This window comes from Myotis brandtii, unplaced genomic scaffold (genome assembly GCF_000412655.1).
Source record: "Myotis brandtii unplaced genomic scaffold, ASM41265v1 scaffold68, whole genome shotgun sequence".
In the NCBI taxonomy this organism is placed as follows: domain Eukaryota; kingdom Metazoa; phylum Chordata; class Mammalia; order Chiroptera; family Vespertilionidae; genus Myotis; species Myotis brandtii.
Genome location: NW_005370657.1, coordinates 672,494 through 700,209, shown reverse-complemented (window position 1 = coordinate 700,209; position 27,716 = coordinate 672,494). Strand labels below are relative to the sequence as shown.

Sequence of the window (27,716 nt, the reverse complement as noted above, 5' to 3'; positions counted from 1 at the left end):
GGGTCCTCGGAGCCCGACACTCAAATCTCAGCCTGGTTTTACACAGGGGGACCCTGAGCCCCCAAACTGGAGTGTGATTCAGAGCTGGAAAGGACCTTGGAGATCATTTAACCCAAAGGTTTGTTCATTTACTCTCTCTTTTAAAAGGCGATTTATGCGGTCTGAAGAGAAACCAGAGCATACTCTCTCTTTTAATTGAGACGTTATGTATGTATGCATATATGTATGTATGTGTTAATCTTTCCCATTGATTTTTAGAGACAGCGGAAGGGAGGGGGAGAGACAGAGAAAAATATCCATGCACCAGAATCGAACCTGGGACCTTTCAGTGGATAGACTGAGCCAAACCAGCTAGGGCTAGACTTTATTTATTTATTTATTTATTTACTTCAAAATATTTTATTGGTTTCAGAGAGGAAGGGAGAGGGAGAGAGAGAGAAATATCAATGATGAGGGAGAATCATTGATTGGCTGCCTGCACACCCCACACTGCACGCCCCACACTGGGGATTGAGCCCACAACCCAGGCATATGTCCTGACTGGGAACCAAACCATCGACTTCCTGGTTCATAGGTCGATGCTCAACCACTGAGCCACGCTGGCCCGGCAAGAAGCCTGAACTCTGCATTTTCTTAAGATGGATTTGAGGAACTGCTAGGGCCTCCATCTTCCTGATTGGCACCTTTGGTCAATAAGCCTTTCCTCCCTCCAGACCCTGATGCTTTGCATTTTTGCATTTTGGAGCACTGGGCACATAGACTTGGATGGGTAGCACAGTAAGGTCTTGGGGGCTGGGCGCAAAGCTCCAAGGCCTCTCTGGATGCGCCCACCTCCCAGCACAGTGATGTGTTCACCAACCCAGAAGCTCCTTCTGACTCATGGATTCAGGGTTTTTATGTGGGATTTTATCACAGATGCATGATCAATTCAATCATTGGCCATGTGACTGGACTCAATGTCCAGTTCCTTTCTTTGGTGCTGGAAGTTCTGACATCTAATCACATGGTCAGGCGGACTTGTTATGAATAACAGAAGACACTCCTATCACTCGGGAAATTCCAAGTGTTTTAGCTCTGTGCCAGGAACCAGTGACAAAGACCCAATATATTTTACTATACGATATGTGCCCATCAGCTCCCCCAACTAACTATATAAGCAAAACCCATGGACTTACTTTGCAAATCCAACATCAGGATAAGTCTCTGGCACCCCCTTCCCAATGAATCCAGGAGCTGTCATTGTTTCCCCTTAGGATGCCCACCCCCAGGGTCTAACCCCCCCTCTCCCTTTGCCAGCTGGATGGCCTTGAGCAGGTCACCTCACCTCCAGAGTGGTTTCCTCACTTGTAAAATGGAGAAATAATTCCTGTCTCAGGGAGTTGTCTAATGAAATGATGGGCACCCAAGTGGCTGGCATGCGAGGGCACCCAATAAACACTAGCTACTTCCCTCTCCTCTAACTGTAAGCCCTGGCCCTCCTTCCTGCACTCTGACCCCTGGGGGATGGGACTGTCTGGGTCGTCCCTGTCAGACACTCAAATGAGGCTCCCATCTCCCACACTCACACCCACACACACACCCACACCCAGCACCAGGAACACATACCGTCTGAGCCCTGGCTTCTAGGCCTGGTTTTACCATTAATTAACTGTGTGACTTCATACAAGTCCCATGTCCCCGCTCTTCTCTGGGACTCATTTGTACAGAGAAGTGCTAGGATCTGAGGTTCACCGAGGTGCCTTCCACTCCGACCAAGTCCCCATCAGCGATCAGCACCAGAGTGAAGCAGAGTAAAGCCAATAAAGGTTTGAATAACTTAAAATTTTATTCTGAGAAAAAGTACTGTAAAGACAATTTCCCAAGGTCAAGTTTGGATGAGGAAAGGGAGGGCTGCCTGAGCCTTTGCTGGGGTCAGAGCTGGGACTCAAGGCCAGTACACTGTTGGACTCTGCCCATGGGGTCCCAGCCAAGTCCCGTGAGGCCAAAAGGGACCCAAGACCCTGTGACCTAAACGAGGGAGGGGCAAGGAAGAGGCCCAGGCCAGGCCTCCCCTACCTCTGCAACAGGATTGTAGGCACCATGGGGAGTTGCTACCAACTCCCCCAAGACTAAGAAGGAGGGCTCTTCCCTGAGTCACAGAAAAGGGGTTCACCAGTGCCATCTATCCCAGCGTGGGAATGACCAAATCCTGGACAAGGAGCCCTGCAGAGCACACAGGGGACCAACCCGGTGAGGCAGGGCCGAGGGGGGCCGTCAGGCCCCGAGCTCATCCTTCCACTCCTGCAGCTTCTTGTCCATGGCCCGGAGCGTGGATTCATCCTGCGCCAACACAGATTGGTCCCTCTCTTCTCCCCAGACCCCCAGCGGGCCGTGGGGAGCTGGGGGAGGCCTGCCCTCCCTCCTGCAGCCCTGCCTGTTACCTTCACAAAACAGAAGCGGATATAGTGGTCAAAGTGCTTCTGCTGGGGCACGCTGTAGAAGACGGATACTGGGATGGCCACCAAGCCCTGGGGAGGAGGAAGCCCGTGTCTCAGCAGGCCTCCCGGCTCTCGGGAGGCAGAGGTTTCATGGCGTGGGGGAAGGGCGTTCGCACCAGTGCGCACCCCCAGTGCTATGTCAAGGTCAGAGGGAAAGAATCCCAGAACATCCCACGTCCCTCCGGTGTGTAGAGAGGACATGGAGGCCAAGAGAGGGGTCAGGGCAGAGCCAGAGAGGAAATAAGCCTGAGAATCATAGCTCTGAGCTGGATGACCACAGAGTTAATGGGCCAACTCCTCACTGTACAGATGGCAAGACCGAGGCCCTGGGAGGCCAGGCATTCATTCTGCCAACCCACATGCCACCTTTGCTTGCCATCCTGTACCAGGGCTCATGGCAGAGGCTGGGCTGGAGTGTGGCCCCTTAGCTTCTTGGTCGGCCCGGGAGCAGTGCACAACCTGTAACACCATACACAGGGGCCCCAGCGGAGGCCCCGCCCACCTTGTTCTTGATCATCCACTTGACGAAGCGTCTGTCATAGGGCTCGTTCGCAGCCCCAGGCAGGTCAGGCATCTTGCTCTCTGGGGGACAGAGGCCACGCTGAGCCCTGGGCAACCTCCAGCCCCCCACACCCTGCCCAGCCCGGCCATTCCTCACTGAAGTCCGAGATGTCCGCGACAAAGAAGTAGCTGCCCTGGGGGATCACGGGTCTCAGGCCCACAGACTGCACACTTCGCACCATGTGGTCACGGCTGCGCTGCATGGCCTGTGGCAGCTGCACAAAGTAGCTGCTGGGCTGGCCGAAGTGCAGCTGCTCCCGCTCCAGGCTCTCGGCCACTGCAGCCTGCAGTTGGGGGGGAGTGGGGAGCACGGGAAGGAGGATGCACAAGCGGGTCAGGAGTAGCTGCTGGGCTGGCCGAAGTGCAGCTGCTCCCGCTCCAGGCTCTCGGCCACTGCAGCCTGCAGTGGGGGGGGAGTGGGGAGCACGGGAAGGAGGATGCACAAGCCGGTCAGGCTGACCTGGCCCGGAGCCAGCCGGGCCCTCTCTCCCCCGGGGTGCGGTCCCCTGGCCTCCTCACCTGGGCCTGCGTGGGACAGTGGTAGATCGAGTTCTGATGCACCGTGTACAGGTGCTTCATGAGTCTCTCGGGGCCCAGGACCCAGCCCACCTAGACCGCAAACACAGGTGGGGGTGAGGCCGTTCAGGGCCTGGCCAAAGGTGTCCTTAATTCCCAGCCACCTTTCCTGCCAGGGGCCACGGGGGTGGGGTAATCCCCTAACCTTGTCGACTCACCTTCCAGCCGGTGGCGCTGAAGGTCTTGCCAGCGCTGCCAATGGTCAGAGTGCGTTCCCACATGCCAGGGAGGCTGGCTGCCCAAGGCCAAAGAGAACAGCTGCTGAGATGGGGGCAAGGGGGCAGGGAAGGGGTGGTGGCTGGACCCCAGTGGGCCCTCAGGCTCTCACTCTCAGAGCTCCGATCATGCTGTTTACAGGACTTATTCCAGGTTACCCTCATGACAAGCCTGGGGTGGGTGCCCCTGGTCACATGACCTGTGTGCCTCCAGACCCTTAGGCCCTAATCATCAGGCCTGCTGCTGCCTCCCAGATTGGGCTCAATGCCCTGGCACAAATAGCCAGGGGGATGGGGGCACCCTGGCCAGCGGGGCTCACCAATGCTGATGTGCTGGTGCCCATCGAAGACCAGCCACTGGTAGACCTCGTCCGTGATGCACAACACGTCATGCTGCTGGCACAGGCGGGCTATCAGCTCCAGTTCTGCCTTGGAGAACACCTGTGGGCCGTCCCCAATCACAGGCCTGCTCAGAGAGGTAAAGGGCACATCCAAACCCAGAGCCTTTTTGCCCCATCCTACTGAATCCCCACAACACTGATCCTGTGAGTTAACGGAAAAATATAGCCCGAGCTGGTTTGGCTCAGTGGATAGAGCATCAGCCTGGGGACTGAAAGGTCCCAGGTTCGATTCTGGTCAAGGGCACATGCCCGGGTTGGGGGCTTGATCCCCAGTAGAGGGCGTGTAGGAGGCAGCCGATCCATGATTCTCTCTCATCATTGATGTTTCTCTCTCTCTCTCCTTCTTCCTTCCTCTATGAAATCAATAAAAAATATATATTTAAAAAAAGAGAGAAAAACATATTTTGGTCTCTGCCCCTGGTTCCTGGCACAGAGCTCCTGAAACCCTTGAAATGCCTAAGTGATAAGAGCGCTGGGTACACCTTTTGTTCTAATGAGGCAGCTCTGGGTGGGGTCCTGGGCAGGGCTGGTCCTAGAAAGACCAAGCCGGAATGAGAAGCCTGGATTTTTCAGCCCCACTTTCCTAGAGAGGGAGAGGGGCTGGAAATGGAGTTACTCATTGGTTATGCCTACGTGATGAAGTCGCCATAACCCCAATCACGTGGGGCTCAGAGAGCTTCCGGGTTGGGCACCCGAGAGGGTGATGCAGCCCTACTCCCTGGGGACAGACACTCCTGTGCTTGAGGCCCTCCCAGGCCTCGCCCTATGGATCTCTTCATCCGGCCGTTCACCTGCGTCCTTTATCACGTTCTTTAATACGCTGGCAAACGTTTTCCCTGAGTTCTGGGGGCTGCTCTACAAATTAATTGAACCCAAGGAGGGGGTCATGGGAAGCTCAGATTCCCAACTGCCTGGTCAGGGGCACAGGTGACCACCTGGACTTGGGGACTGGCATCCGAATCTCTCCAGGAAGACAGGGTCAGAACTGAACTGAGTTAAATTGTAGGGCACCAGGCAGGTGTCGCAGAATTGCTTGGTGTGGGAAACCCCCCCATCTGGTATCAGAAGCATGAGTGCGCGAGTCGTGCGTGAGTGTAGGAGACACCCAGGAGGAAGACTGGGTTTTCCTTCACACTGGTTTTGTCATGTTCCCATTTTACAGATGAGAAAACACTCCGAGAGGTGAAGCCACTGTCTCCGGGCCATGGGGAAGTAGGTATGGAGGCACCCAGCCCGCTCCACCACCAGCCCTCTCACCCTCACAGCTCACACAGGCAGCCCTCCTGCTCCAGAGGAAGAACCTGAGGCCCCGAGGCGGCAAATCAGTAAGCGTGTGGGCTTGAACCCAGTGCAGAGGGGTCCCCAGAAGGTCTCAGTACCTTTCCCAGGGGGTTGTTGGGTGTGTTGAGGACTAGGGCTTTGGTGCGAGATGTGAACTTGCTGGCCAGCTCCGTGGGGTCCAGCTGCCAGTTGCTGCTGGAATCCAGTTCCCCATCCCGGGTGGGGGTCTGCAAGAGGGAGGCAGTACTTGCTTCCCTGGCAGTCAGTGCTAAGGATCTGACCCTCTTCCCCTGCCACTGTCCCCACCCTCTCCCCATCCTGGAGAAACGGCTTTCCTTCCTTCCTTCCTCCCTTCCTCACTCCCTTCCCTTCCTTCCCTCCCTCCCTCCCTCCCTTCCCTCCCTTCCCTCCATCCCTTCCCACCTCCTAGGGTCCAACACAGCACATTCCTTGGACCCCTCTGCCCACCCTCACCCCAACCAGCATTCTCACCGGCTTCAGGGGCACAAACACAGGGCAACCCCCTGCCATCAATGTCATGGGCTCGTAACAGTCAAAAAAAGGCTCGATGATGATGACCTGGTACAAGGGTCAGATGAGCTGAGGTCAGTATCGCCCTGACCCCTCGCCCCCACCAGGCCCCAGCCCTGCCCCACTCACCTCATCTCCTTCGTCCACCAGGGCCTGGAAGGCTGTGAACAGGGCCCCGTAGGCACCCACAGTCACCAGCACGTTCTTTAGAGGGTCTATCTCCTGTCCCAGCAGCTTCCCAAAGAAACTGGCCAAGATCTTGGTCAGTGGTGGGTAACCCTGCCAGGACAGAGGGGTCAGCCGCCCGGCTCAGCCTCGGCCCGCCCACCAGCTCAGCTGCATCCCGGCAATTCGAGCATCTTCTAGGGGCAGGCCTGGGGCAAAGTCAGCTCCTGTGGGGTGAGTCCTTTAATCTCCCCCGTAACACCTGCTATGACCTGTTCTGTGCCAGCCCAGTGCCCAGGGCTGGGGTATGGTGGGGAACCAGACAGAGCGTGCGCCTTCGTGGGGCACAGCCCAAGACAGCAGCCAGAGCAGCGGCAGCTCCACACCTAGAACACCTCCTTTTAAGTTCAAGGTGCACATTCGTGCCATCTGATCCTCCCAGCAACCTTGCAAGAAAGGCACTGTTTTTTTTTCTATTGATGTCAGAGAGGAAGGGAGAGGGAGAGAGAGAAACAATGATGAGAGAGAATCATTGATCGGCTGCTTCCTGCACGCCCCCTGCTGGGAATCGAGCCCACAACCCGGGCATGTGCCCTTGACTGGAATCAAACCCGGGACCCTTCAGTCCACAGGCCGACACTCTATCCACTTAGCCAAACTGGCTAGGGCAAGAAAGGCATTATTTGATTCCCACCATTTGGCAGGTAGAAAAACAGAGACCCAGAAGAAGGAAAGGACTTGCCCAAGGTCACGCAGACGAAGTGCAGGAATAGGGTTTTATGCCGCAGCTTTGAAAGGATCCCATTGGGAGAGGAAGACTGGGTCGTACACTTGTTTGCTGAGGACACTTACAAAACCCTCAAGGCTAAGCCAAGTGAGGCAAGTAACTGAAACTAAAGATGGAGAATTTAACCAAATAATCCACTAAACCAGGCTTGACCACATAAAAATGAAAAATGTCTGTACAGCAAAATATACCAGGAGCACACTTGAAAGACAAAGAGAAAAAACAATGCAAGGTAAGAAAATCAGGTAAGATATTTAATATATAAAGAGCTCTTACGAAGCAACAAGACAAAGGTACACACCCAAATGAAAAAACGAGGTAGGTCACAAAAGAAAAAGTATGGAAGCCCGATGTGCATATGAAAGAATAATGATTGAAGAAAAGCAAATGAAAGTAACATTGAAATGGTGCTATATTATAAGAAAATGATGTCACCATTAGCAAGTATTTAAAAGCTTGATAATGCCCGTGGTTGGCAAGAGTGAGACAAAAGGTTCTTCTTTCACCCAAATAATAAACTTTCCTGCCAGCTCTGAGGCCAGTCTGTTGGTGGGACTGTGAGTAAACCTTCCTGTAGGGCAATCTGACAATATCGATCATGTGCTTAAATGCTTATGCCCTTTAGTTCTCTAGTTTTACTTCAAGGGATGTATCTGAGAGAAACACTCACACACCTGTACAAAGAGACACACACAGAGCTATTTACTGTGACACTGTTCATAACAGTAAGATACCCAAGCCAGCCCAGCAGGGCAGAGCTGGTTAAGCAAATCATGGCACATCTAGGCAATGGAATACTATGCAGCCATGAAAAAGAACAGGGGCTCTTTGGACATGGCAAGTTGTCATGCTGTTTACGGAAATAAACACGTTACAGAATGTTATTTATAGTATCAGTCCATTGGTGTTACACACAAGTCTCGCACGTAGGTATATAAGCATGTGTGTGGGTAAGATACCCAAGCCAGCCCAGCAGGGCAGAGCTGGTTAAGCAAATCATGGCACATCTAGGCAATGGAATACTATGCAGCCATGAAAAAGAACAGGGGCTCTTTGGACATGGCAAGTTGTCATGCTGTTTACGGAAATAAACAAGTTACAGAATGTTATAGTCTGAGTCCATTGGTGTTACACACAAGTCTCACATGTAGGTATATAAGCATGTGTGTATGTTTTTTTATGTAAGCATTTTTAAAGGTTAAAAGTTTAAAAGTCTGAACACTCTAACCAAAGTGGCAAATTGTTGGCAGTGGTTGTCCCTGGATGGTGGACTTGGAGGGAACATGCCTCCTGACAATTCCGATGCACACCAACGTTGAAGAACCATTGTTCTACTCCCAGGGTTGGCAAATAGCTACTCTGTGGCCCTTTACAGAAAGTGTTTGAATTTAGAGTCAAATCAACTAGTAGCTTGTCTTTCAGGGCTCTGCTTACGTGTCACCTCCTCCAGGCAGCCTTCTCTGATCCCTCCTTCTTCCTGCCCCATTTCCCTCCATCACCGCATATCAACTGCCTTTGTTTTCTGGTGTGTTTTTTTGTGTTTTTTCCCCTTGGTTTTCGTCTGCCTCTTCCCAGACCATGAGCTGTCCCAGCCAGAGCCCAACACAGAGGACATACTCAGTGAACACTGAACTATGGCTGGACTGAGTATCCTGGGCTCTTCCCCCTCCTTCCCCGGGCTCATCAGAAGCCTGTGTCCAGGGGCCCGGGAGGGACGGGGAGACTCACAAATGCCCTCGTATATTGGTTGAGCATGAAGTCCCCGCTGACGGCGTGCTGAAAGGCTTCCACGGCGAAGTCTGGAGGCGGGAAGTCGGGGAAGCCTTGTCCCAAGTTCACAGCATCATACTCACTGGCCAATTTGGTAAACTCCACCCTGGGCAACAAATGGAGAGTCGGCACCAGCCCCTCCCTCCACCCCGACCTGGACTTCCACCTGTTTCCAAGGCAGGGTGAGCAATGCACGGGGCTCGTTCTAGAGAAACTGGACAGCTAGCGTCCACCCTGGAGATGAGTGTCAGGCTCATCGCTGGTAACATGCTCTTCCATTAGGGGGGCCGGGCACTGTGCCGATCCCATGTCTCAGCCCAGGGGCTTGCAAACTTTCAGACCATGATCCATAGTAAGAAATCATCTTTATATCACAAACCCTCCTGGAATTACATTCTCCTTCTGGTGTGATCTAGTGCCTAGCCTAGCCTAGCCTACTCAATTCTTCAGAAACACTTCTTGTCGAGCCCCTCCCAAGTGGATTTCATGACCCATTTGTGCCCTTGCCAACCCCAGAGTGAAATGCTTGCTCCTGTAGCCTCCCCGATGTGCACGAGCCCGTCCTGTTCCTGGGTCACAGTGAGGATGGAGAAGCTGAGGTTTGGAGGGACCTGCCCCGTGAGTCCAAGGCACAGCCAGAGTGACTCCACATCTGTCTGGAGCAAAGCTGATGCTCTCGATCCTTACGCTGGGCACACAGGAGCCCCGCCAGCCCAGCGTCTGCCCTCAACAACCTTTCTTCTGGGCCTGCCTGGTGGCCACCTCTTCAGGGAGATGGGAGAGAGGCGGGGAGGCTGGAGGAGGAGGCTGGTATGGGTTCCAGGCTGGCTGGGGGCAGAGTAGTCAGACTTGTCTGAGTTACATTTGAATACAATAGCTATCATGTCTAGTGTGGGGAAGCACAGAACTCGGAAAGTTTGTAAGGAGGACATTCCGAAAAAATGAGTGGGCTGAAGGTGGCCCACCCTGTTTATCAGAATTCTGATTAGGGGAGTGCAGAAGGCGGCACCCCTAATTATTCCTTGACCTTTCCAAACAAGTCTGTGCATGTGCAGACCCTTGGGTGTTTACTGGAATCCTGACGCTTAATCTTTAGGTGTCCTTACTTAAAGGACACTGTAGGCACACGTGTCCCCCCAAATTACTTACCCTACTGATTGTATCTAAAAGATAAACTTTATCTCAAACTGCTGCTACAATAAAAGCCTGAAGAGGCAGGCGATTGAGGCTGTCTGGTTCCTTTAGCCAGGCAGTCCCTTAGCCCTCTCTTTCATAGCAATCGTGTGTCAGAGTGTTCATTCATCTGTCGCTCAGGGTCTGCTGGTCAGCCCAGCAGTCTAGAATCAGTCATTTTCTCCCCAGAGTTCCATGATGCCCCTGAAGACACATGAAGCTGCTGAGGCTCAGAGAGGCCAGGGACCTGTCCAGAATCACACAGCAGCTAATGGCAGTGCTCAGGTGGTGGATGTTCCACGGTAATTAGGACAAGGGAGCCAGGCTCAAACACTCTACAGAGACTGGCTGCCCTCGGGCCACCACCCTGGGGTCCGCAGGAACCTGGAGGGAGCCCTTTGTTACCCTGACTCTCATGGCCTTGATCCCTAACACTCCCCTCCTGCCCTGTGCATTCTGGCCAGGCCCACTCCTGCTCTGCCCTGCCTTTGCATGAGACTTAGCCTCTCCTGGCCTCAGTCTCCCCTTCTGTACAATGGGGGTGGTTGGCTCCAGGGTCTACCAGGTTGTGAGTCAGGAAGGAATCTTGTCTCCCCTCCCGGCCTGCCTCCTCGTATTCCCTGTTCTGAGTTGCACTTTACCTTAATCTGCAAAATGGGCCACCAGGCTGCCTAGTCTGCTGCACAGAGAGGACGGAGGGGGGCAGTTTGAGGATCAGCCAGACTCTACAGGGAACTTGGGCCTGGCTCCCTCATCCCAAACACCATGGAGCAGCGAAGGAGAAGATGGAGGAGGAAGATCTTCGCAAAACACAAAGTTCTGTACACGGGGGCAGTTTGAAAGAAAGAATCTTCCCGTGTTGTATAAAAAAAACACACAAAACAGCCAACAATCTTTTTAAGTACAGAGGTGTCTCTATGTTCCAGGCCCAGGTCGGGTGTGGCCGGAAGATCATGAACTCTTCCTCACACATCTCCCCACTGCATCCATCTATCGCCAGTAACTGGGCACCGATCCTCCCATATTCAGAACAAGTCGGTGAAGAAAGGAGCTTAATCTCAGCTTATGTCCAGTGAAGAGCACCTGTATCTTACCTTCCTAGCGTGACTCACTCTGTCCGAAGTGTGAAATAAAACAGCCCCCAGCCTGTGCCTGGGTAGCCTATTGCTATCATGCAGTATTTTGTCTTAACCTCCCAAGGCCGTTCGAGAGAAATGAAATTATCTCCCTTTTGCAGCTGGGGAGCTGGGGGTCCGGGCAGGTGTCAGGAGAGCAGTTTGGAACCCAAGCCTCTGCTTCAGGACTCGCCTCTCGTGGGCTGTGGCTGCAAATCTGACTGTCCTGGGTTCCGCTGAGTTTCTGCAGACCTAGGGACCGGGACCTCCAGCCCTGTCCTGCCCCCACGACCGAGGGGCACCCCCACACCTCCCCGGCGCCTGCCCACTCACCACGGGTTGTGGTCGATCCCATCCAGCCTTCGTGCATGCAGCCTTTTGGCCATGGTGAGCTGGAAACAGAGCAAATGGAAGGTCAGAGTGAAGGAGGTACTGCAGCCTGGGCCTCTAGGAAGACAGGGAGCCTTCCCCGAGCCACCACCTTCAACACAGCCCTGCCCACCACTCCCCAGGAGGAGGCTCCAGCCGCCTCCCCCACCTGCGCCCTCCGGACTCGGCATTTCAGCAGGCTCTGCCGGCCTGGACTTGCCCCCCCTGCCAGGCTGGCTCCACAGCCTATCCATCAGGTTAAAGTTTGACTCAGGACAGGCTGGGGCTGAGGAGCAGGAGGCAGGGGGAGGTGAGAGCAGGGGAGGGATCATGGCAACAGTGACAGTGGCGGCTTCTGTGCACAGGGGACTGGCCGCACTCTTCACTCACTTCTCAGAACCATCTGGCGGGGCCCATCTTAGAGATGAGAAAACCGGGTGGGAGTGAGGTGTTCAAGGTCACACAACCAGTACACTCAGACCCAGGCCTGTTGGAGATGAGGCCATGTTCTGACTCCGGTGAACTGGCTCCGTTCTGGGGGGCTCAGGGCCCTTCTCCAGCCACCCTCCTTCCCCTGTATTCCCTCCGGGGCAGCGTCCTCCTCATCCACAGGTGCCCCGACACCGGCCAGGTGACTTAGCTCCTCCTGGCCTCAGTCTCCCATCGGCAGAATGGGAGCGTGGGCTTGGGGGTCCCTCTCTCAGCAGGTTTGTGAGTCTCGCGGCTGGCAGGGAGCAGAGCCAGGTCTTTCATGTTCTCCTGCCACCTGCTGTGCTAACAGGGAGCCCCTCCTGTTTCTCCTGGTCTCGCGCTGTCCCCACAGCGTCCCTATCAGAGGTGCCATGATAACCTCCCTCTGCAGATGAAGACATGGGGCTCAGAGAGGTTCAGGGACCTGCCCACGGTCAGAGGAGGGGCCGGACAGGACCCTGGTCAGGGCTGCTAGCACCAGGCCCCTGTCCCCAAGGACCCGGGACCCTCTGTAGATGGGCCAGGTTTTCCCATAGCCCGAGAGTCCTGCCAATGTGAGCGATTCCAAGAGAGCCCAGCATGGGGATGGCACCTAGTAGGTGCTTTGCTGACATTGGTACCGTCCCTTCACTGAATCCCTGACACCCATCACCAGGCCTGGTGCTCAGTACATGTCAAAATAGTTTAAATTTTTTATGTATTGATTGAGTTTAGAGAGAGGAAGGGGGGAAGAGAGAGAGAGAAAAATATCGATCAATTTGTTGTTCCACTGATTTATGCATTCATTGGTTGATTCTTTTTTTAAAATATATTTTTATTGACTTAGAGAGGAAGGAGAGAGAGAGAGAGAGAGAGAGAGAGAAACATCAATGATGAGGCAGAATCACTGATCAGCTGCCTCCTGCACCCCCACTACTGGGGATGGAGCCCGCAACCTGACTGGGAATCAAACCGTGACCTCCTGGTTCATAGGTTGACGCTCAACCACTGAGCCATGCTGGCCAGGCATTGGTTGATTCTTATATGTGCCCTTCACTGGGAATCGAACCCGAAACCTTGGCATGTTGGGATAATGTTCTAACCAACTGAACTACCCAGGGTAGCCAGGGCCAGATTTTCTAAAATAAATGTTTTCTTTTTATGACTAAAAAATGTGGAAGAAAATTACATTTTAGGAGAACAATATCAATGACGTGCTGACATCAGTAAAACAGGCTACAAAATAATATGATGTTTTATAAAAAACATACCCTAGCATATATTTGTATATACATACACTTTTTTCTATGACGCTATATGAGTAGAAAAAAATTTGGAAGGAAATATATCAAAATGTTAACAAAGGTTCTATACGAGTGGCAACATTATAGGTGATTTAATTTCACGTGTATGCTTTTCTGCTTCCAGGTTTTTCACATGGAGATCATACCATATCCAATGGGTTCTGATGTGTGCATTGTTTTGCATTGCACGTTCTCTGAATTTGGATGTCTTACAATCTATAGCACGAGTTTGAATGGCATTTTCCCCCTTCACTTGTCCAAAAAATAACAGTGCACCTCACAATTGATGGCATCCTGGATACAATGATACAACAAATTACTTTTGAATTAGGAATGCATCATATTTAAAAAAAGGCAAAGATGAGTCAGGAGCAGTGTGGGGAGAGGGGAATAGAAGTTGGAGTGGGGGAAGTTTGAGGAGGGTTGGGATGGGAAAGAATAGAGGGGTGCAGGGGCACACAGAGAGAAAAAGGAGGTGAATGCGTTTAGGAAGGAGATAAAAATAATGGGGGACTGCAGAAACTTGGGGTGCTCAAAGGAGTGACCTTCAAGTATGTCACACAGCTCTTGGCCAGTGAGGCAGCAGTGCCTGTTCTCAGGCTGACACATAATGTATTCATTCAGTGAGCGTTTACTGAGCACCGACTGTGTACCCAACATGGGCTGGGCGCAGCGGGTGATGGGGAGGCAGCAGCACCAAGCAACCATTCAGATGCAGAGCTACAAGTGCTAGATTAGAAGCAAAGGCAAGGGCGGGACCCGCATTCAGGGTGCAGTCAGGGAAGGCTTCCTGAAAGAGGAGGCTCATGCGTGGGTTTGAAGCCAGGACCAAGCCAGATCCCAGGGGCCCTGGGCCACGCAGGCAGCAGAGAGCACTTACAGTCTGGTGCAAGCACCGGCTGAGGGAAGCTCCAGCCTTCTTTCTCTGCAGGGACCCCACCAGGTGCAAAGAGATGGCTGCCGAATTCCTGAACATGCCTCCCAGAGCCTCGGGACACTGACGACTTCTCCTCCAGGGGCAGAGGAGAAGGGAGCGGAACACCCCGGCCCAGGGCTTGAGTCTCACACACACAGCTCTAATGACAATAACAATAAGGGCTAGTATTTATCGAGTGGCCACTGTGCATCAGGCAGAGCAATTCGTGCTCTGTTGTAGGATTATCCCTCAGCCCTCAAAACCACCAGTGACACCCCCACACCCAGCAACCAGGGTGACCCTTTAGAATTGTAAATCACCTCTAATGAAAATTTAAAAAAAAAAAGATCCAGGTGAAGATCATGAATAGCTCCTCACATCACAGAGTCAACTCTATGTTCTGACTCTGGAAACACACACCACCTGCATGTTATCCTTGTGCTAAAATCAAATCTACATCAAATAAGGCCTCTGGGTCATTAACATACAAGGGTCAGAAGGCCCTAACCAGTTTGGCTCAGTGGGTAGAGCGTCAGCCTACGGACTGAAGGGTCCCAGGTTGCGGGCACATCCCCAGTAGGGGGTGTGCAGGAGGCGGCTGATCGATGTTTCTCTCTCATCGATGTTTCTAACTTTCTATCCCTCTCCCTTCCTCTCTGTAAAAAAATCAATAAAATATATATTTTTTAAGAGTCAGAAGAACATGTTAAGAGACACCACAGAGAGACAATCAGGGAAGGAGGAGTGCCTGATCATGGCTCCAGGGTATCTTTTTGGCCTGATGAAAATGTTCTGAAATAAAATGTTCCAGCAGATTCAGACGGATGGAACTGCCATAAAACAAATGACCCTGTTTCTTCAACAAATAAAATACAAGGGAGGGAAAACCTGGGGCACCATATATCAAAAGAGACTTAGCAGACACACATTTAAAAGGTCAAAGCCTCTAAAAAGAAGAAAAACATTGGAGGACTCACTGCACATCATTTACTAAAAAAAGCTACAGGAACCAAGAAAGTATGGTACTGGCACAAGGATAGACAAATACATCAATGGAGTGGAACTGAGAGTCCAGAAATAAACTCTCACTTGCATGGTCAATTGCTTTTTGGCAAGAGTGGCAAGAAAATTCAATAAGAAAAGAATCACCTTTTCAGCAAATTGTGTGGGGACGACTGGATGTCCACATGCAAAAGTATAAATTTGGAACCTCACCTCACATCATACACAGAAATGAACTCGAAGTGGATCACAGACCTACATGTAAAAGCTAAAATGATAAAACTCCTGGAAGAAAACAGGAGTACACCTTTGTGACCTTGAGTTAGAAGATGGTCTCTCATGTACATCAAAAGTACAAGCAACAGAAGAAAAACAACAGATAAATTGGACTTAATTGAAATGAAAAACTTTTGTGCCTCAAAGGATACTATCAAGAAAGTGAAAAGACAACCCATGGTATGGGAGAAAGTACTTGAAATCATAATAGATAAATGACTAATAAGCACATGAAAATATGCTCAACATCATTAGTCATTAGGGAAATGTCCCATTAAGATGCCACTGCAGCCCTGCCTGGTTTGGCTCAGTGATAGAGCGTCAGCCCGAGGACTGAAGGGTCCCGGGTTTGATTCTAGTCAAGGGCATGTACGTTGGTTGCAGGCTTGATCCCCAGTAGGGGGCGTGCAGGAGGCAGCTGATTCATGTTTCTCTCTCATCGACGTTTCTAACTCTCGATCCCTCTCCTTTCTTCTCTGTAAAATCAATAAAATATATTTTTTAAAAAAGAATTTAAAAAAGAAAAGGAAAATAAGTTTTAAAAAATCCTCACTTGAGGATATGTTAAAAAAAGAAAGAAAGAAAAAGATGCCACTGCACACCCAGTAGGATGGCTGCTATAACAAAGACGATGGATAATTGTGCTTGAAGATGTTGAGATGTTGGAGCCTTGTACACTGCTTCTGGAAATGGAAAACACCCTAGAAATTCCCCAAAATGTAAACTATAGAGCTCCCATTAGACCCAGCAATTCCAACCCTACATATCTACCCAAGAGAAATGGAAACATGTCCACGCAAAAACTAGAACATGAATGTTCATAAGCAGCATTACTCGTAACTGCCAAAAAGTGGAAGCAACCTAAATGCCCATCAATTGACGAACAAAATGTGGTAAATCCATAAGATACAATATCAATGAACAGTAAGAGGAAGCGGAGTACACGCTGCAACCCTGCAACCTGGGTGGACCTTGAAACTGTGCTAAGTGAGAGAAGCCATCTCCCGAGGTGACACACCGTGGAATGTCCCTCCTCAGATAATAATCACACTCAGATAATAATTCAAATTATGTGATTCCACCAATATGAAACAGGCAAACCTATAGAGACAGAGAATAGGTCAGTGATTGCCTTGGTCTGGGTGTGGAGGGGCGGGTGGGACTAAGGAATGCCTGATAATGGGTGCGGCGTATCTTTTTGGCCATGAAAATGTTCTAAAATTAGCTTGTGGTCATGATTGCACAAATGTGAATATACTAAGAACCACCGAATAGCACACTTTATATGGCTGAATTACATGGTGCATGCATTGTTATATCTTAATAAAGCAGGTTTTTTTTAATTGCCACTGCCAAAAAAAAATAAAAAAAAAGGCAGTGCCCTTGCGGTAGCCATGGGCATGTGTCTCTCTGATGTGACTGAGGGGACAGCTGTGCCCTTAGCATCGAGGCCAAGCCTCCAGGGCTGGGCCTGGACGGCGAGACGGGCTGTAGCTGGCAGACACTGGCAGACACGGCGCTCCAGGGCTCCCATCGGCTTTGCTGGGACTTTCTGAGAACTGGCCCGCAGTCGGAGCCTCTTCCTTCCAGCCTCCCTCCTTCCTCTTTCCTCGGAGGGGGTCCGGCCCAGCCCTGGAGACGGAGTGGGTGTTTAGGGGCAGGGGGCTGCTCTCGAGGGCGCTGTGGGCACCGGCCCAGTCCTGTGGGAGTCAGGCAGGGCTCCCAGGAGAATGTGGCCTCCAAGCCGGGAGGGAAAGCGTGTCCCGCGGAGAGAGTGGTGCAAAGGCCCCGGGCGGAAGGGAGCCGGGAGTTTCCAGGAGCTGAGCAATCAGTCCGGCCAGAGTCCACCCGCTCATTTCTCAGAATTGAGTCAGTTCCCAGGGACATCCTGAGGAAGCACTCCCTGGCCCCTGAGGCCAAGCACCAGAGCTGGGAGCAGGAAAGGGCAGTGTGATTATTATCTGAGGAGGGACAGTCCGCGGTGTGTCACCTCAGGAGATGGCGTCAGCGTGCTTCGGCCTCACTCAGCCAGGTCTGAGCCCAGGTCTGAGCCCAGGGCAGGGCACAGTCGGCGCCCTGTGCCTGCTGGGTGTTCTGGGGGACCAAATGGCCCGCCTGCCTGGAATTGAGGGTTTTCTTAGGACAGTGATGGTGAACCTATGACACGTGTGTCACAGGTGACACGGCGAACTCATTTTTTTTGGTTGATTTTTCTTTGTTAAATGGCATTTAAATGTATAAAATAAATATCAAAAATATAAGTCTTCGTTTTACTATGGTTGCAAATATCAAAAAATTTCTATATGTGACACGGCACCAAAGTTAGGGTTTTTCAAAAGGCTGACACGCCGAGCTCAAAAGGTTCGCCATCACTGTCTTAGGACATGGGATTTGCAAGGGACCCTCCTGGGCAAAGGGGATGCTGGTTCCCTTCGCTGGGAGAAGGCAGGTCGCCGCCCCTGTCCTGGGCCTGATGTCCTGCTGACTCGCCCAGAAGTACTCAGTCCTCCAGGGACCCTCTGCCGCCGCCCAACCACCTGGTTCAAATCTGGGGGTGCCGCTGGCTGGTCCTCTCTGACACCCTCGCCCACATCGCTCCACGTCTATCAATTCTGTCCTTTCTCCTAAAGCGACTACACCTCCTCTGCCCTAAATCATGCCTTTCTCGTTCACTGGCTTGCAGTGGGTGGGTAGCAGGAACTCACTCAGCTCTCACCTGCCGAGCTCTCACTCTGCGCCAGGCACTGCGGCACGGACTGAACCCATGTCACCGGAAACAGGTGCTGTCCTCACCCGCACTGCCAGGCAAGGACATGGTAACCATGATAAAATAGCAACTACTACGAATATTGAGCTGCAGAGGCTGGAGGAGGGCCTGCACCACCCGCTGCCCAGGCACGGCAGACGTGCGAACACTGGACAAGGTCCCTGCTCGTGGCCCTGCCCACTTCCCCGCCACAGTCTCAGCCCCTCAGCCTCTTTGGGCCCTGCTGACTCTTGGGGCTGGAGGTATCCTGGGCCACCTGGCTCCATAGAAGGCCAGGCTCACTGCCCTGGACACTAGGGTGGGGCTTTTGCTGCAGGAGACCGCCAGGGCAGGGGGCGGTGTGTGTGCCCAGGAGAGTCTGTGGGCAAGGGAGTGAGCATCACTGAACCCTTGGTGCCCACCCAGGCCCAGGCCCTTGGGAGATGATGACAACACGGGCTTTGGTGTCATGAGGACCCCTGTGGTCTGACCGGAGGCGAGTCACGTTGTGTCTCCACATGTCAATTTCCCTCTCTATCAAGGAAATAAAATATGGGAATTCACGGAAAGCAGTTCACTTAGTGCCTGGCACAGAAAAGGTGCCCAGGAAATGGCTAATGTTAACAATAGCTTGGGAACTTTATGAATATTCAGGGAGTTGATATACTATGGCACAAGGGGCTAGATGTGTGTGAACCCGCTCCTGTTTGCTGGCAGGGCTGACTTCTCCATCAGACCTTCTCAGAAGGCATAGTGCCACGGGCCCGCCATACTTTGAGGGGCCCATGAAAGTGTTTTCATCTTAATTTATTTTAAAATAAGAAAATAAGAGAGAATATGACAATAATGAATATATAATAATGAATTCAGCCTGGATGCTATTCATTCTTTACATAGCAACACAGTTGTGAAATATAACTTTTATTTCTTTTCTAACAGAGAAAGGGGACATGGACATCTTAATGTGACCTTGAACGTAGGTAAACCCATGTGTGGCTGTGACGTCATGTGCAAACATGAGCGTGTCACTTGAGCATGTGCACATATCTGTCTGTGTGTGTGAGCATGTGGGTGTGGTGGGGGCAGTTTCCGGGAATTCGAAGGGGAGGGAGAAACCACTGGGGTCCCAGCTAAGGGCAGGGAGGGCACAGGTGGCCACTTGGGCTGCCCTCACCCAGCAACACCGCCCGGTCTTTGACATCCCCCATGAATAGGCAAGGACTTGTTGTGGGCTTGCTGTTCTCGAAGCCGCCAGCAGGGGGCACGCAGAGCCAGCCCTGTCTAGCCTGGGCTCGCCCGCCCGCTGCTCCACACACTTGGGCACAGGAAGACTTTCCCACCGCGGAGGGGAGCGGGCTGGTCTAGATCCACCTTGAGGCCGGACTGCTGGCCTCCCAGCCCAGCGTTCTCCCACTGACAGGCTGACCCAGGGACTCCAGTGGGACCTCCTTCACTGGCACTCATTCAACTCATTCAGCCTTTCCCAGGCCATACGTACCTCCAACTCCCTGTGCCTCACCCCTCCTCTCCAGGAAGCAGGTCTTCCCCCACCAACCCCTTTCTAGCCCTGAGGTCTGTCCTAAGGGTAATGACCATGGCCTTTTATGTACTGTACACTTTTTCTGTGCCAGGCAGCCTGCCCTGCACCTTACAGGCAGGTTCCATCACTTTTTAAAAAATATATTTCTTTATTGATTTCAGAGAGGAAGGGAGAGGGAGAGAGAGAGAAACATCAATGATGAGAGAGACTCATTGATTGGCTGCCTCCCGCACACCCGCTACTGGGGATCGAGTCCGCAGCCCAGGCGTGTGCCCTGACTGGAATCAAACCTGGGACCCTTCAGTCCGCAGTCCGACACTCTATCCACTGAGCCAAACCAGCTAGGGCATGGCCAATTGATTTTTGAACAAGGGTGCCAAGGTCATTCAATGGGGGAAAAAACAATCTCTTATTCAACAAATGGTGCCAGGACAACTGGATAGCCACATGCAAAAGAATGAAGTTAGACCTCTACCTCAATCCACCTACAAAAATTAATTCAAAATGAATCAATGGTCTTGGTCCCATTCTTGATAATGTCCTTTGATGCACATGTTTTTAATTTTTAGAAAGTCCAAACACAGAGTTTACCCATGACCTAGTGATTCCACTCCTAGGCATATAATGAAAAGAAATGAAGACATACGTTCACACCGAAACTTGTATGTGAATGTTAACAGCGGCATTATTCGTGTAACGAAAAGGTGAAAACAACCCAAAAGTCCTTCAATAGCTGCGTGGGTAAATTGTAGCATAGCCATACGATGGAATGTTACTCAGCCATAAGAAAGAACATGCTACCATCCCTGCTACACCTTAGATCAGCGGTTCTCAACCTGTGGGTCGTGACCCTTTGGGGGTCGAACGACCCTTTCACAGGGGTCGCCTAAGACCATCGGAAAACACATATATAATTACATATTGTTTTTGTGATGAATCACTATGCTTTAATTATGTTCAATTTGTAACAATGAAATTGGGGGTCACCACAACATGAGGAACTGTATTAAAGGGTCGCGGCATTAGGAAGGTTGAGAACCACTGCTCTAAAACAATATACTAAGAGAAAGAAGCCAGACCCAAAGGTCACGTATTATATGATGACCTTCATAGGTTACATCCAGAGTAGGGAAAGCCACAGAGTCAGAGCAGATTAGGGGGGGGGGGGGGGGGGGGGGGGGGGAGGGGGGGAATGTGGAATGTTTGTTGAGGGAGGATGGGCTGTTTTTCTGGGGAAATGAAAAAGTTTTGAAACTAGACAGAGGCAGTGGTTGCACAACGTTGCGAACACACTTAATGCCACCGATATGTACACTTTATCCTTTTCGCCAGAAGCGTTTTCAACATTTATGTCAATAAACTTGCCTTCAGCATGTTTCCCTGGCTGCATATCTCGAGTTTATATCTCTAGTTTCTGGAACAGTGAATAGTTGAAGTATCCACATTCCTAGAGTCAGCTATTTATTTAATCGCTGCTTCTACGTTTGATGCAAATTTTTTAAAAAAATGATTTGAGAGAGAGAGACACAGAGAGAGAAACATCGATTTGTTGTTACACTTATTTCTGCATTCATTGGTTGATACTTGAATGTGCCCTGACTGGGGAATCAAACCTGCAACCTTGATGTATGGGGCTGACGCTCTAACCAACCGAACTACCAGGCCAGGGCTTGATCCAAGTTCATTCTCAGGGTTATCACTCTGCCTTTCTTTACTGCACTTTCATCTTTGTTGGCCAATCCCCTCTTTTGATGATCTGCGTTTGTAAAATGTCACCTGGGTTTATCTCTGGGAGATAGGCAGCAACACAACTAACTATGTGCTTTGCTGTCTAGAGGTGAACTGAATGACATGCATGGTGACCAATCAATAACAGGCTTCGGCCTGGCTGGTTTGGCTCAGTGGATAGAGCATCCGCCTGCGGACTGAAGGGTCCCAGGTTCAATTCCAGTCAGGGGCACATGCCCAGGTTGTGGGCTCCATCCCCAGCAGGGGGCGTGCAGGAGGCAGCCAATCAATGATTCTCTCTCATCATTGATGTTTCTTTCTCTCTCTCCCTCTCCCTTCCTCTCTGAAATCAATAAAAATATATTAAAAAAGAAAAAGAAAAGAATACCTTAAAAAAAAAACAGGCTTCGAAAGAAGTGATGTGGTAAAAATATATTAAAAAAGAAAAAGAAAATAATACCTTAAAAAAAAACCAAACAGGCTTAGAAAGAAGTGATGTGATTGGTCACTGACCATTATGCACACCTGTGGACTGAAGCGCTAGCAGCGAAATCCACACTTTACACAACTACTCATAGTTAATATAACACAGCAGCTGAAATCCAAACCGTGTTGAGGAACTGGTGTCCCTGGTGCAAAAAAAATTTAATTCTTTAACTAAAAATTAACTAAAGTTAAAATTTATTTTAAGTGGTGGTACCTGGAACTCGTCCATATCAGAACCGTGCAAAGCAAGAACTGCTTAATTACGTATATGTTTGTGCATACGGATGTTTTCAGGGACACCACTAAATTAGTAACCATGGCATTCTTTGGGATTGGGGTCATATAAACTACTATAAGGTTTGATTAAAAAAAAGAGAGAGAGAGACTGTGAAGCTCTGAAATCAGACAGAACTTGGCTGAAGCCATTGACTAGCTGTGACTTAGGCAAATTACTAAACCTTTCTGGGAATAGTTCCTGAAATAAGAACAATGATATGCCTGCCTCGTAGGGCTGTAGCGAGACGTCAATGAGATAACACATGAAATCACTTAGCGTGGTGCCCGGCAGTCAACGTTCAACAATGTCATCACTATTATTATTATTAAACATCAGTCCATGGCGAAGTGCAGCCATGCAGGCAGCTAGGGGAAGGATGGGGGGGAAGCGCTCAGGAGGCCAAACCCGCCTGGACGGCACCAGATGACCCTTAGGACCCTCTACTGCAGCTGCCCAGGCACCTAAGAGCCCAGGCTTCCTTGCTGCCAGGCCAGGGGCTGGTGGCCAGCGGTCAGTGTCCTCCCCAACACCTGCCTCCATCAGCCTGAGCAGCTACTGGCCACCTTCTTGGCCAGAAGTCACCATGACTGGTGACCGATAGGTGCATGATCCCTAGGGAAATGCCTCAGTGACCAATACTGTGACGTGAGCCACACCTCCAGTTGGACCAGCCTTGCCAAGCAGCCTGCGTTGATGCCAGATACAGTGGGGCCTTGACTTCCGAGTTTAATTCGTTCTGAGACCGAGCTCGTTAACTCAAATTACTCTATCAACTCAATGCAAAAAATCGGCCAAGAGACAGCTGGTATCTCAAAAAACTCGTTAGTCGGGACACTCGTAAGTCAAGGTCCCACTGTAGAGTCTAATGCAGCGGTTCTCAATCTGTGGGTCGCGACCGCTTTGGCAGTCAAACGACCCTTTCACATCCTGCATATCAGATATTTACATTACGATTCATAACAGTAGCAACATGACAGTTATGAAGTAGCAACGAAAATAATTTTATGGTTGGGGCACAACATGAGGAACTGTATTTAAAGGGCCAGAAGGTTGAGAACCACTGGCCCAATGCCTCCTCGGCCTGGACGTTGCAGCAGGCCTGAATCCAGACACTGCAGTTTCTATGTTCTCTCCTCTTCCGAACATATCAATCCTTTGCCTTTGACTAGACATCACCCACCTTTGCTCAAGCTGTACCCCTGCTTGGCATGCCCTCCGATCCAATCCCCCTGGCAGGGCCCAGCCCCAGCTCTGCCTCCTCTCTGAAGCTTTCAGTGTCCACCTGGGCCCTTCTCTGAACTCAGAGAGCACCTACTATGCGCCTGACCTCAGTGCTAAAGTCCCTAATCTTCACGGCAGTCTGCTAGGCAGGCATTGCTATCCCTATTGGCTCCCAAGAGGAGAATGAACAAAGCTCACTCAGCTGTGAGAGCTTGAGCTAGAATTCAAATCCTGGTTCACCTGTCTCCAAAGTCCAACCTCTTTTCCAAAACTCCCTCTTTCAGGAGGTGGGTGCAGCTGCCTCTATCTGCTCCCCTGCCTGTGGGGGACCCTCGGCCAGCCTGTGGGGACAGGCGCCACGCCTTGTCCAGCTTCCTTCCTGCTTGGCAGCTTGCAAGGGACAGGCAGGTGATTTTGGCTTTGCAACTCTATGCAATAAGGACATTTGGTTTATGGAAAGCCTTAGGTTTAAATATTAACAGTGCATGGGTATGCAGGTCACTGTGGGCCAGGACCTGCGCTAAATGCTTAAGTATTTCACAATGGGTATTTGGAGTCAGTTCTGTATTGGGCCCATCTATCCAGAGGCTAGAAGGCTGTATAGCGTTCCTGGGCTCAAAATGCCAGGAGCTTCCCAGTTACTGGGAAAACACCGACCATGGCTCCGCTGGGGAGAGGGTCCCATGCCCAGGCAAGGCCAGTCTATTACCTGAACAATCACAGAAGGTGAACGCTTGGACTCTGACTTGAACGTGGGTAAACTGATCCCAGCTCCTCTCTAAACTAGTACCAGACCTTGGTCCTCTCTAGGCTCAGCTTCCTCATCTGTCCAATGGGGACAATTACAGTGCAATCACCACAGAAAGCATTTAGCACAGGTCCTGGCCCACAGTAACCTGCACACCCATGCACCGTTAATATTTAAACCGAAGCCTTCCCATAAAGTTAGTGAACCGAGCAGGTTAACAAAATCTCTTGTCAGATAATGAATCCTGTTTTTTGGGGAGGTGGGGGATCTAAAAACCCAGAGTCCCTATAAGACAAGGGTTTTGTGAAAAACTGTCCCGAGGGAGGTGACAGCCTGATTGGGGAGCTCCGACAAGCACACTGACTTATATATAGGTCCTCCCGGGCTTGGAATTGGCAAAGGAGAAATGACTTCTGGAGCCCAGACTGCAGGTTCTTGGGCCTACAGAACGGTTGGTGGGTGGGACCCTGAATGAGACACACAGTAGGTACCCCACTCCTTATTCCTCCTGAAATGTCACTCTTAGGGCAGTTTTACACGTGAGGAGGAAATATATGTATATATAGTATTTAGTATCTGGAACATTAGAGCGAGTCACATCAGTTTTACAGATGGAGAAGCTGAGGCTCTAAGCAGGGAAATGACTTATGCAAAGTCACAGCCCTAGAAGAGCACAGAAGGACCCCAATGGTCAATTCAAAGCTCGAACCGCTGCCCCGGGACAAGGAGGTAAGATGAGCGTTTGGGAACTTTTCCAGGGAGCTGGCAGTGCCCACATCTTGTTTGGGCAGAGTGACTCCTCGCCCACTGCAGCTGGAGTGACCCTGGGCTGCTGGCTACGGAAGGGAGGAGCCATGCCCAGCCAGATGTTCGGCACACTGGCAACCTGAGCACCCAGGTGACAGCAGGAGCCTCCTGCGCTGACACTTTTATTTACATGGGCAGAGTGTCAGCAAGTTGACTGCCACTCTGGGGGCCGAATGAAGGCGGGGGGGGGGGTCATCGGTGTGAAGGACTTTCTCATTGCTCTTGACTCTCACGTGTTTCTTTGTCACCCCCACCTGAATCTAAAACCAGGGAGTCCCCCTCCTTGGAGTTATGGGAGGTAAGTGTGGAGTGGAGGGTGGGAAGCCACAGATGTTGCCATGTGAAGTAATTCTCTCCAGGAGGAAAGAGCGATTCACACAGAAGCCAGACGGAATGTTTCTAAGCTGCATCATCTATCCTGTCAGTTACCTGCAGGTATGAGCGAGTCTCTGCTTGAGCCTTTAGTCCAGGGGTGGGAAGTGTCTGGCCCTCGGGCCAAGTAAAGCAAGGGAGGGAAGTAGGGGGGGGAGAGAAACATCGATGTGAGAGAGCCCATCGACTGATTGCCTCGGGCACATCCCCCAACTGGGGGCGGGGAGGGAACCTGCAACTCAGGCACATACCCTTGACCATGACAGGAATCAAACCCTTGACCAGTCAGTGTGCAGGCCGGCACTCTAACCACTGAGCAACACCAGCCAGGGCTGTTGTTATTTTTTTAATTTCACAATCTAAGGTAAGAGGTCAGTATCCCTGACTAAATAGTCAGGTATTCCATGTTTTTAAAATTCTCGCGCCACACCGGTTGAAAATCGCTGCTCCTGCCTTATCATTTCTCCTCCCAGACATCTATGCATCTCTCAGTCACAGATTAACAGTGCCCTTATCTGAGAAGCCCTCTTGGACTCCACCAGGGACGGAGCCACTGCAGCACCCATCACAGAGGCGAACTGCTGGGGTTCTGTCACTGCACTAGTGAGGCCTTGTGGGGACCCTGTGGGGGCACCTTCCTCTGCTCTTCTCTGTGAAATGGGGCTCATCTGCATGTAAAGCACAAAGCAGGGCAGGTGGGAGCATTGTGTCAGCCACTGTGGCCCTGGTTTTCATTTTTATAGGTGGGGACGTGGGGGTCAGGGCCACTGTGCTGAGGCTGGGAAGGGGCCAGCCTTGGACTCCAGTCTGGAATCTGGCCTCCAATGTTTGCCTGTCTTCATCCTGTTTGTTCCACTTGTTCACTCAGTAAGCAGCCAATGACAGGTAATGGGCACCTGCTGTGTGCTGGCCACAGGCCCGCCTTGTATGGTTGATAACAAAAAAGCTTCTCTAGGGAGTGGATAGGCCAGAAATGTGGGCATTGTTAGGTCTGATCAAATAATTGAATCGACACCCCTCCCCTGGGATCTGGCTTTTCAGGCCATTTCACTGTGGGCATCCCCTTTGCTGAGACCACATTCTATCCTCTTCCCTCCGGGTCTCCGCCCAGAAGGAGCCCACCAAAAGTCTTTAAAAGCCGCTGACGCCCTCACTGGGCGCTGGAGCCATCCAGGCTCAGCCACCTGGTGTGCATGGATCGAATAAATTCCTAATCCCTCGCCATTCTGGTCTCCTGCGTTCCTCCTCCAGCGACCTAAGAGGTATTAGTGTAAAATCCTCCAGGGCTCACATTCCCGCTCCTCCCTCGCTGGCTATGATACTGCTAAGATCCAACCTCTCCCGGCCAGTTTCCGCCCCTAATAACAGGGAACGGTCAGTCCTCCCAGCAGGAGAGCTGAGACCAGGCGCTGGCTCAGCGCCCGAGAGAGGAGCTGTTATCACCGTCACCATCCTCCTGTTTAAATAACCAACCTGTGCACGTGATCGTAACTTCTTCCCCCTTCCCGGGTACCCAGGGTCCCCCTTCTGCCCGGGGCCACCACAGCTCGCTCCCTGTGCATCTTAGCGGAGGGGCGATGCACACACTCGCAGACACCTAACCCCACACACGCCGACCAACGCTGTTCTACTTTTTGCTCCTTTTTTTTTTTTTTAATCTAAAGTATCTTGGAAGTCGTCCTGCATTCGTGCGTACTGAACAGTTTTCATTTCAGTAGCTGCACAGTACGCCACCGTATGGATTATTGTTTAACGTGGTCACCGTTACTCGTATTCGGCTGGGAACTGCGAGGACTCGCGATCCAGAGCTGCAGAGCTGGGGTCCGGACCCGGTTCCAGCACCGGCTCTGCTCGACCTTCCACACCCGTACTACCCCGGGGTGGGGAGGGGATGTGGTGCGGCAGGACCAGAGTGCGGGGCAGCGAGAAGCGCGCGCGGTTCATTCCCGCCGGCGGCTCCCGGCGGGGGAACCTTGCGGCAGCCGATCTGCTATTACAGCAGCACCAAGTGCGGCGAGCACTTTGGCACCATCCAGCTCGGCACCGGTTACCACACCCTCCGGCCTCGGCACTTACGTCGGGGCAGCAATGCTCAGCAAGATCAGCTACTCACCTCTGCGCCCGCCGCTTCCCGCTGTCACCAAGGACTCCGCGAAGGTTAGACCGTCCCTGTCCCTTTAAAGGGGCCGAGCCGGGGCTCCGCTACTTCCGCCCCCAAACAACATGGCGTCGGCGGGGAGAGGAGGTGGGTGAGGGCGCGGACACGGCACCCCTTAAAAAGATGGCGACGCCCTGGCCGCCGCGTTCGCGCCTTGGGTGACGTCACTTCCGGGGCGGAGGAGACTGAGTGGTGCAGTGAGGGACAAACAAAAGGAGGCGCCGGAGGGGCCCGGAGACCGGTGGCCGGACTGAGCGGCGGGGG

At 51.7% G+C, this 27,716-nt stretch overlaps 2 protein-coding genes and 1 long non-coding RNA gene across 4 annotated transcripts in view; 1 reads left to right on the top strand and 2 right to left on the bottom strand.

Annotated features, from left to right (window-relative positions):
• Nucleotides 1-27,716, bottom strand: part of ZDHHC12 (zinc finger, DHHC-type containing 12) — a 590,635-nt gene that overhangs the window by 67,746 nt on the left and 495,173 nt on the right. The gene's annotated exons all lie outside the window — the stretch shown is intronic.
• LOC102246510 lies at nt 7-7,203 on the top strand. 2 transcript variants are annotated; one of them, XR_314456.2, is made up of 3 exons: nt 7-118; nt 5,393-5,555; nt 6,912-7,203. It is a non-coding gene; the product is annotated as an uncharacterized LOC102246510 (long non-coding RNA). The 2 variants fall into 2 exon arrangements; XR_001359666.1 differs by lacking the exon at nt 7-118 and having other exon boundaries at nt 4,618-5,555.
• CCBL1 (cysteine conjugate-beta lyase, cytoplasmic) lies at nt 1,803-27,482 on the bottom strand. The gene is made up of 14 exons (XM_005881379.2): nt 27,408-27,482; nt 14,056-14,251; nt 11,386-11,444; nt 8,723-8,870; nt 6,172-6,321; nt 6,004-6,090; nt 5,610-5,738; nt 4,150-4,270; nt 3,773-3,849; nt 3,558-3,647; nt 3,136-3,322; nt 2,980-3,059; nt 2,421-2,507; nt 1,803-2,319 (listed from the first exon to the last, which is right to left on the bottom strand). Exons 2-14 carry the CDS (start codon nt 14,149-14,151, stop codon nt 2,254-2,256), a joined length of 1,377 nt encoding a protein of 458 aa, XP_005881441.1. The 5' UTR covers nt 14,152-14,251; nt 27,408-27,482; the 3' UTR covers nt 1,803-2,253.

Excerpts from the sequence above, each read along its gene's own strand:
- CCBL1 (XM_005881379.2), bottom strand. The coding sequence starts at position 14,151 with ATGTTCAGGAATTCGGCAGCCATCTCTTTGCACCTGGTGGGGTCCCTG. Across the intron at positions 8,871-11,385 it reads GGGATCGACCACAACCCGTG|GGTGGAGTTTACCAAATTGG; the intron begins GTGAGTGGGCAG and ends TTTGTTGCCCAG. Across the intron at positions 4,271-5,609 it reads CCAACAACCCCCTGGGAAAG|GTGTTCTCCAAGGCAGAACT; the intron begins GTACTGAGACCT and ends GACGGCCCACAG.